The sequence below is a fragment of the Bos indicus genome, chromosome X, assembly GCF_029378745.1.
Source record: "Bos indicus isolate NIAB-ARS_2022 breed Sahiwal x Tharparkar chromosome X, NIAB-ARS_B.indTharparkar_mat_pri_1.0, whole genome shotgun sequence".
In the NCBI taxonomy this organism is placed as follows: Eukaryota; Metazoa; Chordata; class Mammalia; order Artiodactyla; family Bovidae; genus Bos; species Bos indicus.
The window spans coordinates 121,324,762-121,342,051 of NC_091789.1; the positions used below are offsets into that span (position 1 = coordinate 121,324,762).

Below are 17,290 nucleotides of genomic sequence, written 5' to 3' on the forward strand. Positions count from 1 at the left end.
GCCCTTGGTCTTCAGAGGTTATCTAATATGGCCAACATACATACTTATGCTGGCACCAAATACTGTGTCATTAATCTGTGAATAATGAATAAGGGGTATGTATTTTTTGTTAAATGTATTTGGTATTCTTACTGCTCTGGCTACACATTCTGATCCAGTAGCTTGAGCACAAGGGCATTCCTTTTTATCACCTAGAACACATTTTGAAGTGCTGAGAAAAACCCTGAAATAAAAGATACAGGGTGGGGACTTTCCTGGTGGTCCAGGGGCTAGGACTCCAAGCTCCCAATGCAGGGGGCCCAGGTTCGATCCCTGGTCAGGGAAGTGGACCCCACGTGCCGTGCCACAACTAAGAGCCAGTACAGCCAAATCAATAAGAAAAAGGAAACGAAATATCAAAGGTTAAAAGTACTTTTTTTAAAAAAAGACAAGGGTATGTCTTGGGGTGGGGGTGAAAATAGTATGAGTGCTACAGTAGTTTATAGAGCAGGAGTCTAGCCCCAGCTCTGTCATTTACCACCCAGAAGTATTTCAGCAAAAATCAAACACTGTCTCTATGCGCCTCGGGCTCTCCATCATGAACTGTGTTTGATAGGCCCTGTCCTATTGGACTGGTGGAATATATGTATTTACAGAAAGCATCTGTCATGGTGCTTGACTCTACTGAGACATTAGGGGCAATGGCAGTTATTACTGTGATTATCTTGACCTCAGATAATCAGATGGGATTACATCAGCTGGTTTTTTGTTTTTTTGTCTTTGCATGTAAGAGATATCAGGTACTATGCAGCATTCTAACTGAAGGGGAAAAAAAATACCCAACCTCCTGAATCTAGCAAAAATTCTGCCTAGCAATGAAAACAAAGTAATATGCTGTTTCCAACCCCACTTTACCCTTTTTTCTTCTTGAGGTAGAGAGCATCTCAGCCTCTTCCATAGGATGACAGCTTCTCTGAGAGACTATAATTGAATGGGAAGAGGCTGGGACATTTTTGACTAAATATCACCAGTATAAGCATGAAGACTTCTTAAGAGCAGATGCTCAATTAATGTTTGTGTAAAAGAAGAACCACGAATAAATCATTTGTGATAATTTATATTCTCAAACATTCTTGAAAAACATAAGCAGATTCAGATATATAACTTTTACCTTTACAAAAAGGGAGACTAAACAGAGAGGAAAGTAAACCAAAAACTGACTAGCTTTCAGCTATATCTCTATTTATGTATCAATGTTCTGAGCCTCTTTTAGTGTGGTGTCTTTCACATTTCTAAGCATATTCTTATCCTAAAGTGATGTAATTCTCATCCTGGATCACAAGTGATTTAAGGATTTCCAGTATGTATTTCAAAAAACAAAACTCTTACTCCTAAATCTAACAAACAGCAAACAATGTGTACCCATGTAAATAATATACTTCTATCATTAAACTAAATAAAGTTTCTGTTGAGAAAAGTAATACTGAAAATTTGGGGGGGAAGTCAACAAGTTATTGATGCATATTAGGAACACAGATTGAAAGGCTTTTCCAACCACGAAGTGAAGAACGGGCTTCAGACAACACCAGGGGCGAGATGAGTGGCTGGATGTGGCCCTGGACTGGGCACTGGCCGAGGCAGAAGTGGTAGCACTGGCCGAGGCAGTAGGACCTGGCTAGGCCGAGGCAGAAATGCCACGCCTGGCCATGGCAGACATGTCAGCCCTAGCTGACGCCAAACTGCCAGCCCTGGCAGCAGCAGAAGTGCCAGGTGTGGCCAAGGCAGAAGGGTCAGCACTGGCCGAGGCAGAAGGGCCAGCACTGGCTGCAGCAGAAGTGCGAAGTCTGGCCAAGGGAGAGGGGTCAGCACAGGCCGAGGCCGAAGTGCCAGTCCTGGCTGGAGCAGAAGTGCCAGGCCTGGCCATGATAGAGGGGCCAGCACTGCCTGAGGCAGAAAGGCCAGGCCTGGCCCTGGCAGATATGTCAGCCCTGGCTGGAACAGAAGTGCCAGTTCTGGCCAAGGCAGAAGGGTCAGCACTGGCTGAGGCCGAAGGGCCAGGCCTGGCCCTGGCAAACATGTCAGCACTGGCCAAGGCCAAAGTGCCAGCCCTGGCTGCAGCAGAAGTGCCAGGACTGGCCAAGGCCGAAGGGCCAGCACTGGCTGAGGCAGAAGGGCCAGGCCTGGCCCTGGCAGATATGTCAGCACTGGCCAAGGCCAAAGTGCCAGCCTTGGTTGCAGCAGAAGTGCCAAGACTGTCCAAGGCCGAAGGGCCAGCACTGGCTGAGGCAGAAGGGTTAGGCGTGGCACTGGCAGAAATATCAGCAGTGGCTGAGGCCAAAGTGCCTGCCCTGTCTGCAACATATGTGCCAGGTCCAGCCAAGGCAGAGGGGCCAGCACTGGCTGAGGCAGAAAGGCCAGGCCTGGCCCTGGCAGACATGTCAGCCTTGGCTGGAGCAGAAGTGCCAGTTCTGGCCAAGGCAGAAGGGTCAGCACTGGCCAAAGCAGAAGGGTCAGCACTGGCTGAGGCCGAAGTGCTAGCCCTGGCTGCACCAGAAATGCCAGGTCTGGCCAAGGCAGAAGAGCCAGCACTGACCGAGGCAGAAGGGCCAGCACTGGCTGAGGCATAAGGGCCAGCACTGGCCAAGGCATAAGGGCCAGCACTGGCTGAGGCAGAAGGGCCAGAACTGGCCCTGGCAGATATGTCAGCCCTGGCTGAGGCCGATGTGCCATGTCTGGCCGAGGCCAATGTGACATATCTGGCCGAGGAAGGATTGCCAGCACTGTCTGAGGCAGGAGGGCCGGGCCGGGCCGTGGCAGACATGTCAGCCCTAGCTGCAGCAGAAGTGCCAGGCCTGGCCGAGGCAGAAAGGCCAGCACTGGCAGAGCAGAAGGGCCAGTGCTGGCTGAGGCAGACGGGCCGGTCCCGGCTGCAGCTCTGGCTCTGGAGCTCTCTACCTCCTCTCTCCAAGAGTCCTCATAACGTGGCTGTAAGGTGTCGGGGGCTGAATCATTCACCCTGGTCAAAATCTGCAGGACTTTTGTCTTGCTGTTTTGTGTGAGCGTGTTAGGACCCCACAGGAACTCATAGCGAGGGGGATCGCTGCCGGGCACCTGGCGGTACTCCAGGTACACTTCCTGCACCAGATCTTGTGTGATGAGCTTCCCGGTGTCTCCAGAGATGAAGTGCCTTCTTCCATCATAGATGCTCAACATATTCAGGAACTTCCAGATGTCCTCCTCAGAGGCGCGGTGACCATTCAGGTAGGTGACACCCAGCAGAGGCATCAGAAGACCATTCTTCGGCAGCCCCCAGTCACCTCTCATAGACTCACTGTCGCTGAGATCTAGGTTGCTCACCAGGGTATAGCAGTGATTGTTGGGCCTGACTTCCTTCAGCACCAGGCCAAACTCCAGCTCCATGCACTCAGAGTCCCTTCTGAGGATCTCAGGGAATTGCTTCCTGTAACTTCTGTGGATAACTTTCAGCATTTCTGACCTCTTAATGAGCTCCCTCATCATATACTTAAACAGCATGTACCGCAGCAAACTCTCTGACTCCCTGGTCAGATCTGTGTGACAGCTCTCAGCAGCAGCTGAGGCCTGGGAGGAATTTTCACCTTCCTGAACTTGGCCCTTGGCACCTACACCAGATCTCGAGTCTGCTGTGCCACCGACACCAGATCTTTTGCATATAGCACCTGCAGCAGCACTGGTGGTGCCTTGGGCTCCCTGACGACCCTTCAGGGTGCCAGCAGCAGAGGAGCTTGAGGGAGTGCTCTCTGAATCAGGAGGGGAGGAGAAGGTGGTTTCCTCTTCCCCAGATGTGGTATCATGATCATGAAGACCCTGGGTCTCAGCCCGGTCTTGGTGACGTTTCTCATGAGCACAGTGCTTACTCTTCCGCCCACGAGGCATGACTGTGGTCAGGGACTGCAGGCAGGGGTCTGGGCCAATAGACAGGAGATTGGGGCACCTGGAGGATGGAGAATGAGGTGACATGAGCACCTTAAAACAGGGAGATTCTACCTTGGCTTAATCAAAGGCCGCCTCTGCAGGTTTCCTTGAGGACACTGCTCTAGGAACCCACAAGGCTCTTGTTTTCCTCGTTAGCCTGTCCCCTGAGAATCCCAGAGGAAGAACAAAGGCTTACTTGTCCTCTGCGTCCTCTCAGCCCTGCTTTGGACTTACTGAGGTGACAGCAGGGGCTGGCAGTGGGGTCCTCTCAGCTCATCTTCAGTATTATCACATCAAGTCCTAGTGGAGCCTGGGCACCCTTCTCTCTGCTACTCTGATGCAGACACTTCAGACCTCCACATGATCCAGAAGCAAGTGAAGAGATGCCTCAGTCCACCTCCCTCCCAGGGGACACCCAGTGCTGAGAGCTCAGTAGGGTCTTTTCTATCCTGAGTTCACTGGCATCATCATTCATGGTCCTTACCTTGGCTCCTTAAAACGCTGGGCACTATTCTCCACTTGCTGATTGGTGGTTGCACCTTCAGACTAGACATTTCCCCTCCCCTAGACTTGGTATAAAACAGTAAAGCAGATGTTCAACCTCACAGCCCATCCCTGAGATTTCCTGGGCTGAAATCCAAGGGTTGGGGCGCATGCTCTGAGTCTTCACTCAGATTCCTCAACTGAGCTCCTGGCAGAGAACCTCCTCCTTCTCCTGAACTGATACCTGTCTGATAGTAAAAGCCAATCACCCTGTGTCCCCACAGGAGGAAGTGAAGATGACTTCATCTTCCCAAACACCGTCTCCTAAGAATGGAAGCTGTTGCAGGCAGGTTGATGTCCCTGTGGTCCCATCCAAGATCCCAATTCAAAGTTAAAAAAAATTTTTTTTGCTCCTCTTTTATTCTATATGTCTTTTTTAAAACAAATTCATTTACTTTTAATGGAAAGATAATATCTTTACAATATTGTGTTATCTTCTGCCCCACATCAATATGAATCAGCCATAGGTATACTGTATATCCCCTCCCTCTTGAAACTCTCTCCCACCTCCCACCCCATCCCACCCTTCTTAAGCTGTCAGAGCACTGGCTTTGAGCGCCCTGAGTCATAAAACTAATTCCCACTGGTTATTTATTTTACATATGGTAATGTGTACATTTTCAATGTTACTCTCTCAGTCTGTCCCTCCCTCCCCTTCCCCCACTGTGTCCACGAGTGTGTTCTCTATGTCTGCATCTCCAGGCTGTCCTGCAAAGAGGTTCATCAGTACCACCTTTCTGGATTCCATATAAATGCATTAATATATGATATTGCCTTTCCTCTTTCTGACCTAATTCACTTTGCATAAAAAACTAGGAATAAAACTACCACATGAGCCAACCATCCTACTACTGGGCATATACCCCAAAGAAATGGTAATGGAAGAAGACACTTGTACTCAAATGTTCACTGCAGAACTATTTACAATAGCCAGGACATAGAAGTAACCAAGGTCTACATTTGACTCATGACAGGGTATAAGAGTTCTCGCTCTGCTGACCACTTCCTAGCCCAAAGTGTGGACCGACATGTATTCTTGAGGTCTGCCAGGGATGACGACAGGGAGGATTTGGTCCGAATGATGTGGTGTGGAACATCCCCAAAGCCCCCGAGGTTCTCACCATGACCCCTCCAAATCTGAACGCCTCCCTTGCCAAGCTGAGGCTGCCCCCTTTGACCCGGTTGCTCAGTTCATGAGATGTCCCGGGAAGTGTCATGTCAAAACACCCGATTATCCCAGGCCTGAAAACAGCGCTGGCACTTTATGTGGCCCCGTTTCTTAAGGAAGTGGCCACCATCCTTAGTGTCACAACCATGAATCATGTTGCAGACTAGCTCCCTTTGTTGAACTGGTTTTATTCTGTTAGAGCAAGGCTGTCACTTCACCAAAACCACCTCCAGTGGACACCAGGGGGCACCACAGTTGGCCAACTTACCCGAGGCCTCCCAGAGCCCAGTACAGGGGAGTCGCTCAGTAGGGCCCCCTTGCAGTGTCGAACTCTGCTCCTCAGCCCTCAGGGCCATAAGCTAGGTCCTAGACCACCTCCGGGGGTAGAATCCGGGCCTACCCCCACAGACCAACACCTTAGCCTGAGACACTCTAGACCACATTCAGCCGATAGCTCTGAGGGGCCTACAAGAGCCATATCACAGGGGTGGGATGTGGATGGGTCACTTTTATTACTGGGAGGGTTGGGAAAGTCCCTTCAGCTACATTCAGGTCCTCACCTTGGTTCCGGATGAGTCCTGGAACCTAAGTCTTGCCAAACGGTCGCAGTGGCTACCGGTCAAGCTTCTCTCCTTCCAAGCAGAAGTGGAGGGGAGCTGCGTACACTCCTACGTGACGTCGCCTGCGGTCGACGGCAAGGGCGGCGTGCTACGGGAACCCCGGTAGCTCAATATTCATCCGTCCCTGGATTCTCTCTCAGGGTCCTCCGTGTGCAGTTTATCAGAGCCCCAAACGCCTCCATCTATGAACACAAGTCCTACAGCCCCCAAACAAAGCCCTTGCCTTCCCAAGTCTCCGCTACTGCTGCTGCTATGTCGCTTCCGTCGTGTCCGACTCCGTGCGACCCCAGAGATGGCAGCCCACCAGGCTCCCCAATCCCTGGGATTCTCCAGGCAAGAACACTGGAGTGGGTTGCCATTTCCTTCTCCAACCCAAGTCCCTAGTGGAAGGTATCAGGGCACTGCTCTGAGAATCTCTGCTTGTCAGGAGGGGCACCACTCTGTAAGCCTCCCTCTTTGGGGAGAGATCCTCTCATTATCTCTCATCGTCCTCACCTTAAGTCCGGTTATGGTCAAGATGACACCCCTCTGCAGACCTGGGGCCCTATCCTGCTAGAGAAGGCCTTGCCCTTCCTGAGTTCACACAGGTGGAATGAGGGGACCACTCAGAAGTAGCTGTTCTGGGTCTCTCAGAGCTAAGAATTTACAGAATGCTGTTTGGCTCCCTCTCCAGCGGTCCCCGCTAACACTCAGCATTGTCATCTGAGGTCCTGCTTGGGCTCAGGTTCGTCCACCCACGAAACTAGGCTGATCCTATTAGACAGAGGCCACACCCCACTGAGAATTTCCAGACTGAAATCAACCTGACATCTGTGCCCTGAGCTTCCTGGGGAGAACAGCGACAGAGATTTTCCAGGGCCTCCTTTGATGCAGTGTGTGCTACTGTGAGTGCACTTTCACATCCTCACATTGATATGTGATGAACCATGTAACTCCAGTCTCTGCTTTGTGAAGCTGCTTGTCTTACATCAAGATCCTAGTCTTTGAGAATTCTAAGTTGGACGTCAGGGTGACCCTCATGTGATCGTACTCCATAAAGGCCTCTGAAAGTAGGCAGTGGGGATGCAACTTGAGTCCTTCTGATTGCTCTTGCTCAGCATCCTCACTACATCTACCACAGCCTGGGACTGCTCCTTATACTGATCTAAGATAGCTCTTTGGGTGACCACTATAATCAGGAGTCACTGTCTCCACAGTCCTCTTTCATGGAGTTCTAATATCAGCTTCTGTCGCTTGATTAAAGGCTTCCTGGGAAATGCATATTCCTATGAACACTTGTGCAGTTACCTTCTAGCAAATCTTGGAGAAAATGGGTCTCAGTCCCCAAAGTGATGTAAGATTAGGAAAATGCAGCAGAAATCAAGGAACTCAGGACAGATGTTATGCTGTCAGAGAAAAAGAGCTGATATATTTCTTCTCCTCAGCCAGATTTTGAGTGTGTGCTTAGTTGCTCAGTCATGTCCTACTCTTTGCAACCCCATGGACTGTAGCCTGCCAGGCTCCTCTGTCCATGGGGATTCTCCAGGCAAGAATCCTGGAGTGAGTCGCTCTCCTCCAGCGGATGTACCAAACCCAGGAATCAAACCCAGGACTCCCACATTGCAGGTGGATTCTTTACTTTCTGAGCCACCAGATTTAGGGTGGTTCTAAAATGTTTGCTTTCAGGACTCTCCTGTTGGTCCAGTGGTTATGACTCTGTACTCCCAGTGAAGGGGGCCCAGGTTCGATCCCTGGTCAGGTAATTGGATCCCACATACCAGAACTAAGAGTTCATGTGCCACAACTAAAACTTTCATATGCCACAACTAAAGAGCCTGCATGTGGCAACAAAGATCCCGAGTGTCACAGCTAAGACTCAGAGCAGCCAAAAATAAATATTTTTAATTAAAAAAATTAAGTATTTACTTTCTAAATAGAAGCATAGCACCTGATAATCTTGTAAGCCCTTGATGACTTGAGGGTGTCTGAATTTGCACATGCAGATAATCATATGGTTACTGAGCATTATCTCTTTCTCTCCTGTATCTCTCTTAATTATTTTGGTTATGTGCTATGTGGCAATATTGATGGTAGGAGAGTTTGGGGGAGAGTGGATACATGTATATGTATGGGTGAGTCCCTTAACTGTTCATCTGAAACTGTCACAATATTGTTAATTGGTTATCCCCACGCAAAAAATAAACGTTCAAATTACAAAAAACAAAACTGTGCTTCCAGTGCAAGGGGTATGAGTTCAAACCCTGATTGTGGAATTAGGATCCCATGTTTCAAGGGGTGGTCTTAAGATGGCAGAGGAATAGGATGGGGAGACCACTTTCTCCCCCACAAATTCATCGAAAGAAAATTTGAATGCTGAGCAAATTCCACAAAACAACTTATGAATGATGGCAGAGGACATCAGACACCTAGAAAGGCAGCCTATTGTTTTCGAAAGGAGATAGGACAAAATATAAAAGAGAACACGAGAAACAAAAGAGGTAGGGACAGAGATCCATCCCAGGAAGCGAGTCTTAAAAAAGAGAGAAGATTCCAAACACAAGGAAACACTCTCACTGGCAGGTCTGTGGCGAGCCTTGGAATCTCAGAGGGCAACATAACTGGGAGGAAAAATAAATAAATACATAAATAATTAAAACCCACAGATTATGTGCCTAAAGGCAACTCCCAGCGGAACAGCAGCCCAGACACTTGCATCTGCCACTAGCAAGCGCGGGCTGGACAGGGAGGCACCAGCTGCATTGCTTAGGGTAAAGACCCCGGGCCTGAATGCCCCGAGGGCAATCTGAGGGAACTAAATTGAGACAGCAACCCTGACTGTGGGATAGCTATGCCACGAAAAGCCCTAACCTAAGACACTGCCAGGCTTGCTCACAGAGCAAAGGACTGAGCAGAGCTAGCCAGCTGTGGACTGGCCCATCCCTCACTGGAGACAGGCAGGCGAGGGCAGCCAGAGCCAGAAGGGGGCAATTGCAGCTCCAGAGAGGCATCCTCTACCAAACTGCAAGCAGGCTTCATTGCTAACCAAGACTTCTTGGGATTTTGGATGGTTGACCAGAGGATCAACCAGGAGGGTCACAGCCAGAGATTAGCTCCCCAGAAGAGACACATGGCACACCTGAGAAGACCTGCCCGTTTTACACCCAGAAAACTGAGCAGCTGGGACAGGGGAGGCGATAAGACGCAGCCTCCAACTGGGGACAACTGTGCTCGCCAAGCACCTGGTCACCTGAGCTGCTCGGACCTGGGACGGGCACAAAACGCTGGCCCAACCGTCTGGGCCTTTGTCGAGTACCTGAGAACCTGAACCTGAGAGGCTTAGACTGGGGAAGTGCATGCACCCCAAGCCCCGCCTCACATAGTTCCCAGCAGAGCAGCCTAGAGCCTGAGCAGTGTAGACTGGGAAAGCACACACACTGTGAGTGTGGGCAAACCCAGTGTGGTACGAGCACTCCCCGCAAACATTTGCTTGCAGTATTCCTCCCTCCCCGCAGCACGACTCAACAAGGGAGCCTAAAAAAAGTGACCACCACCACCCCCTTGTGTCAGGGTGGAAATTAGACACTGAAGAGACCAGCAAACAGAAGAAGCTAAAATAAACAGAGAGAACTGCTTTGGAAGTGACAAGTGCAACAGATTACAACCCTGTAGTTAGCAATGACTACATAGGAAGGGGCCTTTAGATCTTGAGAAGTATAAGCCAGATCAAGGAACTATCTGAAAATGAACTGACACAACATTGTCCACAAAAGGTCCAGAGAAAGTCCTAGATGTATTTTTACTATTATAATTTTTTAATTAAAATTAAAAAAAATTTTAAGTTCTCTATTACTCCTTTAATTTTCATTTTTATAACCTACTATTACCTTGCCAAAAAAAAGACCCTCTTTTTAAATCAAACTTCATATACATATATTTTATAATTTTTATGACTTTGTTTTTTTAATATTGTATTTTTGAGACTCTAACATCTACTCTAGATTTTTAATCTTTGCTTTTTGGTATTTGTTATCAATTTTGTACCTTTAAGAACCCAATCTTCAGTACCCATTTTTACTTGGGAGCGAGATTACTGGCTTGACTGCTCTATCCCTCTTAGGACTCTCCTTTTTCTCCACCAGGTCACCTCTATCTCCCCCCCTCCCCCTTTTCTTTTCTACCCAACTAGGTGAATCTCTTAGTGTGTTCCGGGCTGTGGAGAACACTTAGGGAACTGATTACTGGCTGGATCTGTCTCTCTCCTTTTGATTCTGCCTTTTATCTTCCTGGCCACCGCTGTCTCCTTCGTCCCTCTTCTCTTCTCTTCTCCATGAACCTCTCTGAGTGTTGCAGACTGTGGAGAGCACACAGGAAAATAATTACCGGCTAGCTTGCTCTTGCCGCTTTTGAGTCCTCCTTTTCTCCTCCTGGTCACCCCTATCTCCCTCCTCCCTTTACTCTTTTCCATGTAACTCTGTGCACCTCTCTGGGTGTCCCTCACTGTGGAGAAACTTTTGATCATTAACCTAGATGTTTTATTATCAGTGCTGTATAGATGGAGAACTCTTGAGGCTACTGTAAGAATAAGACTGAAAACCAGAGGCAGGAGGCTTAAATCCAAAACCCGAGAACACCAGAGAACTCCTGACTCTAGGGAACATTAATTGATAGGAGCTCATCAAAAGCCTCCATACCTACACTGAAGCCAAGTACCACCCAAGGGCCAACAAATTCCAGAGAAAGACATACCACACTAATTCTCCAGCAACACAGGAACATAGCCCTGAGCTTCAATATACAGGCTGCCCAAAGTCACACTAAACCCATAGATATCTCAAAACTCACTACTGGACACCTGATTGCACTCCAGAGAGAAGAAATCCAGCTCCACCCACCAGAACATCAACACAAGCTTCCCCAACCAGGAAACCTTGACAAGCCACCCATCCAACCCCACCTGCAGAGAGGAACCTCCACAGTAAAGAGAAACCACAAACTGCCAGAATACAGAAAGGCCACCCCAAGCACAGCAATATAAACAAGATGAAAAGGCAGAGAAATACTCAGCAGTTTAAGGAACAGGATGAATTCCCATCAAACCAAACTAAAGAGGAAGAGAGAGGGAATCTACCTGATAAAGAATTCTGAATAATGAGAGTGAAAATGACCCAAAATCTTGAAAACAAAATGGAGTTACAGATAAATAGCCTGGAGACAAGGATTGAGAAGATGCAAGAAATGTTTAACAAGGACATAGAAGAAATAAAAAAGAGTCAATATATAATGAATAATGCAATAAATGAGATAAAAAACACTCTGGAGGGAACCAACAGTAGAATAACAGAGACAGAAGATAGGATAAGTGAGGTAGAGGATAGAATGGTAGAAATAAATGAAACAGAGAGGAAAAAAGAAAAAAGAATGAAAAGAAATGAGGACAATCTCAGAGACTTCTGAGACAATGTTAAACGCCCCAACATTCGAATCATAGGCGTCCCACAAGAAGAAGACAAAAAGAAAGACCATGAGAAAATACTTGAGGAGGAAATAGCTGAAAACTTCCCTAAAATAGGGAAGGAAATAGTCACCCAAGTCCAAGAAACCCAGAGAGTACCAAACAGGATAAACCCAAGGCAAAACACCCCAAGACATACTAATCACATTAACAAAGCTCAAACGTAAAGAACAAATAATAAAAGCAGCAAGGGAAAAGCAACAAATAACACACAAGGGGATTCCCATAAGGATAACAGCTGATCTTTCAGTAGAAACTCTTCAGGCCAGAAGGGAATGGCAGGACATATTTAAAGTGATGAAAGTGGAAAACCTACATCCTGGATTACTGTACCCAGCAAGGATCTCATTCAAATATGAAGGAGAAATCACAAGCTTTACAGACAAGCAAAAGCTGAGAAAATTCAGCACCACAAAACCAGCTCTCCAACAACTGCTAAAGGAGATTCTCTAGACAGGAAACACAGAACAGGTGTATAAACTCGAACCCAAAACAACAAAGTAAATGGCAACAGGATCATACTTATCAATAATTACCTTAAATGTAAGTGGGTTGAATGCCCCAACCAAAAGACAAAGACTGGCTGAATGGATACAAAAACAAGACCCCTATATATGTTGTCTACAAGAGGCCCACCTCAAAACAAGGGACACATACAGACTGGAAGAGAAGGGCTGGAAAAAGATATTCCACAGAAATAGAGACCAAAAGAGAGCAGGAGTAGCAATACTCATATGAGATAAAATAGACTTTAAAATAAAGGCTGTGAAAAGAGACAAAGAAGGACACTACATAATGACCAAAGGATCAATCCAAGAAGAAGATATAACAATTATAAATATATATGCACCCAATGTAAGAGCACTGCAATATGTAAGACAAATGCTAACAAGTATGAAAGGGGAAATTAACAATAACACAATAATAGTGGGAGACTTTAATACCTCACTCACACCTATGGATAGATCAACTAAACAGAAAATTAACAAGGAAACACAAACTTGAAATGAAACAATAGACCAGTTAGACCTAATTGATATCTATAGGATATTTCACCCCAAAACAATGAATTTCATCTTTTCCTCAATGGCACATGGAACCTTATCCAGGATAGATCACATCCTGGGCCATAAATCTAGCCTTAGTAAATTCAAAAAAATTGAAATCAGTCCAAGCATCTTTTCTGACCACAATGCAGTAAGATTAGATGTCAATTATAGGAGAAAAACTATTAAAACTTCCAACATATGGAGGCTGAACAACACACTGCTGAGTAACCAAAAAATCACAGAAGAAATCAAAAAAGGAATCAAAATATGCATAGAAATGAATGAAAATGAAAACACAACAATGTAAAACCTATGGGACACTGTAAAAGCAGTGCTAAGGGGAAGGTGCATAGCAATACAGGCTTACCTCAAGAAACAAAAAAAAAGTCAAACAAATAACCTAACTCTACACCTCAAGCAACTAGAAAAGGAAGAGATGAAGAACCCCAGAGTTAGTAGAAGGGAAGAAATCTTAAAAATTAGGGCAGAAATAAATGCAAAAGAAACAAAGAGACCATAGCAAAAATCAACATAGCCAAAAGCTGGTTCTTTGAGAAGATAAATAAAAGTGACAAACCATTAGCCAGACTCATCAACAAACAAAGGGAGAAGAATCAAATCAACAAAACCAGAAATGAAAATGGAGAGATCACAACAGACAACAAAGAAATACAAAGGATCATAAGAGACTACTATCAGCAACTATATGCCAATAAAATGGACAACTTGGAAGAAATGGACACATTCTTAGGAAAGTACAACTTTCCAAAACTGAACCAGGAAGAAATAGAAAATCTTAATAGACCCATCACAAACAAGGAAATTGAAACTGTAATCAGAAATCTTCCAGCAAACAAAAGCCCAGGACCAGATGGCTTCACAGCTGAATTCTACCAAAAATTTAGAGAAGAGCTAACACCTATCCTACTCAAACTCTTCCAGAAAATTGCAGAGGGAGGTAAACTTCCAAACTCATTCTATGAGGCCACCATCACCCTAATACCAAAACCAGACAAAGATGCCACAAAAAAAGAAAACTACAGGCCAATATCACTGATGAACATAGATGCAAAAATCCTTAACAAAATTCTAGCAAAAAGAATCCAACAACATATTAAAAAGATCATATATCATGACCAAGTGGGGTTTATCCCAGGGATGCAAGGATTCTTCAATATCAGCAAATCAATCAACGTAATATACCACTTTAACAAATTGAAAGATAAAAACCATATGATTATTTCAATAGATGCAGAGAAAGCCTTTGACAAAATTCAACATCCATTTATGATAAAAAAAAAAACAGGACTAGAAGGAACATATCTCAACATAATAAAAGCTATATATGACAAACGTACAGCAAACATTATCCTCAATGGTGAAAAATTGCAAGCATTTCCCCTAAAGTCATGAAGAAGACAAGGGTGGCCACTCTCACCACTACTATTCAACATAGTTTTGGAAGTTTTGGCCACAGCAATCAGAGCAGAGAAAGAAATAAAAGGAATCCAGGTTGGAAAAGAAGAAGTAAAACTCTCACTGTCTGCAGATGACATGATCCTCTCCATAGATAACCCTAAAGATGCCACCAGAAAATTACTAGAGCTAATCAATGAAGATAGTAAAGTTGGAGGATATAGAACTAACACATAGAAATCCCTTGCATTCCTAGACACTAACAATGAGAAAACAGAAAGAGAAATTAAGGGCACAATTCCATTCACCATTGCAAAAGAATAAAATACTTAGGAATATATCTACCCAAAGAAACAAAAGACCTATAGATGGAACACTATAAAACACTGGTGAAAGAAATCAAACAGGACACGCACAGATGGAGAAATATACCATGTTCATGGATTGGAAGAATCAATATAGTGAAAATGATTATACTACCCAAAACAATCTATAGATTCAATGCAATCCCTATCAAGCTACCAACAGTATTTTCCCAAAACTAGAATAAAGAATTTCACAATTTGTATGGAAATACAAAAAACCTCAAATAGCCAAAGCAATCTTGAGAAAGAAGAATGGAACTGGAGGAATCAACCTGCCTGATTTCAGGCTCTACTACAAAGCCACAGTCATCAAGACAGTATGGTACTGGCACAAAGACAGAAATATAGATCAATGGAACAAAATAGGAAGCCCAGAGATAAATCCATGCACCTATGGACACCTTATCTTTGACAAAGGAGGCAAGAACATACAGTGGAGAAAAGACAATCTGTTTAACAAGTGGTGCTGGGAAAACTGCTCAACCACCTGTAAAAGAATGAAACTAACACACTTTCTAACACCATACACAAAAATAAACTCAAAATGGATTAAAGGTCTAAACATAAGACCAGAAACTATAAAACTCCTAGAGGAAAACATAGGCAAAACACTCTCCAACATAAATCACAGCAGGATCCTCTATGACCCACCTCCCAGGGTATTGGAAATAAAAGCAAAAATAAACAATGGGACCTAATTAAAACTTAAAAGCTTTTGCACAACAAAGGAAATTTTAAGCAAGGTCAAAAGACAGCCTTCAGAATGGGAGAAAATAATAGCAAATGAAGCAACAGACAAAGAATTAATCTCAAAAATATACAAACAACTCCTGCAGCAGCTCAATTCCAGAAAAATAAACGACCCAATCAAAAAATGGGCCAAAGAACTAAACAGACATTTCTCCACAGAAGACATACAGATGGCTAACAAACACATGAAAAGATGCTCAACATCACTCATTATCAGAGAAATGCAAATCAACACCCCAATGAGGTACCATGTCACACCAGTCAGAATGGCTGCTATCCAAAAGTCTACAAGCAATAAATGCTGGATAGGGTGTGGAGAAAAGGGAACCCTCTTACACTGTTGGTGGGAATGCAAACTAGTTCAGCCACTATGGAGAACAGTGTGGAGATTCCTTAAAAAACTGGAAATAGAACTGCCATTCCAAGTAGTGGGACCCAGCAATCCCACTACTTGGCATACACATCGAGGAAACCAGAATTCAAAGAGACATGTATACCGCAATGCTCATTGTAGCACTGTTTACAATAGCCAGGACATGGAAGCAACCTTGATGTCCATCAGCAGATGAATGGATAAGAAAGCTGTGGCACATATACACAATGGAATGTGACTCAGCCATTAAAAAGAATACATTTGAATCAGTTCTAATGAGGTGGATGAAACTGGAGCCTGTTATACAGAGTGAAGTAAGCCAGAAAGAAATATACCAATACAGCATGCTGCTGCTAAGTCGCTTCAGTCATGTCCGAATCTGTGCGACCCCATGGCAGCCCAGCAGGCTTCCCCGTCCTGGGATTCTCCAGGCAAGAACACTGCAGTGGGTTGCCATTTCCTTCTCCAATGCACGAAAGTGAAAAGGGAAAGTGAAAGTGAAGTCGTGTCCAACTCTTAGCGACCCCATGGACTGCAGCTTACCAGGCTCCTCCATCCATGGGATTTTCCAGGCAAGAGTACTGGAGTGGGTTGCCATTGCCTTCACCAGTACAGTATACTAATGCATATATATGGAATTTAGAAAGATGTTAATGATAACCCTGTATGTGAGATAGCAAATGAGACATAGATGTATAGAACAGTCTTTTGGACTCTGTGGGAGAGGGCAAGGGTGGGATGATTTGGGAGAATGGCATTGAAACATGTACATTATCATATGTGAAACAGATCGTCAGTCCAGGTTCGATGCATGGGACAGGGTCCTCAGGAGTGGTGCGCTGGGATGACCCAGAGGGATGGGATGGGGAGGGAGGTGGAAGGAGGTTTCAGGATGGGGAACACATGTACACCCATGGCTTATTCATGTCAATGTATGGCAAAACCACTACAATATTGTAAAGTAACTAGTCTCCAATTAAAATAAATAAATTTATATTAAAAAAAGATGTTTCACATAGCAATCAATCAATCAACAAAATACCATCATAGGAAAAAGTGATGGGGATCCATGAAAGAAATAATTGATGAGCTAGATTTCATTCCCATTAAATGTCTGCTCTGTAAAAATATACCATCAAGAGAACAAGAAGATGAGCCATAGTCTGGGAGAAAATATTAGCAAAAGACGTATCTGATGAAGACTCTAACCTAAAATATACAAAGAACTCTTAAAGTTAATAAGAAGAAATCTAACATCTAATAAAACATGGACAAAAGATATGAATAGAGACCTCCCCAAGGAAGATACACAGATGGAAACAAGCATATGAAAAGATGATCCACATCATATACCATTAGCAAACTGAAAATTAAAAAAAAAAAAAAAAACAAGCAGATATCACAACATGCCTTTTAGAATGGCCAGCATCCAAAGGACTGACAACACCAAATGCTGGTATGGATGTGAATCAACAAGAATTCTCATTCCTTGGTGGTGGTGATGCAAAATGGTAAAACCACTTTGGAAGACAGTCTGAAGTTTCTTAGTAAACTATACATATTCAACAATGCTGGTAGGAAT

At 44.9% G+C, this 17,290-nt stretch overlaps 1 protein-coding gene across 1 annotated transcript; it reads right to left on the reverse strand.

Moving 5' to 3' along the window:
- Positions 1-1,654: 1,654 nt before the first annotated feature.
- LOC139181579 (melanoma-associated antigen B2-like) lies at positions 1,655-3,894 on the reverse strand. Its single transcript, XM_070785077.1, has 2 exons — positions 2,799-3,894; positions 1,655-1,923 (listed from the first exon to the last, which is right to left on the reverse strand). Exons 1-2 carry the CDS (start codon positions 3,892-3,894, stop codon positions 1,655-1,657), a joined length of 1,365 nt encoding a protein of 454 aa, XP_070641178.1.
- Between the last annotated feature and the right edge of the window lie 13,396 nt (positions 3,895-17,290).

Bases quoted from the DNA above. Each gene is read 5' to 3' on its own strand.
- LOC139181579 (XM_070785077.1), bottom strand. From the start codon at position 3,894: ATGCCTCGTGGGCGGAAGAGTAAGCACTGTGCTCATGAGAAACGTCAC. The intron at 1,924-2,798 runs GTCTGCCACGGC...TTTCTGCCTCAG, and splicing joins GCTGCAGCTAGGGCTGACAT to GCAGTGCTGGCCCCTCTATC.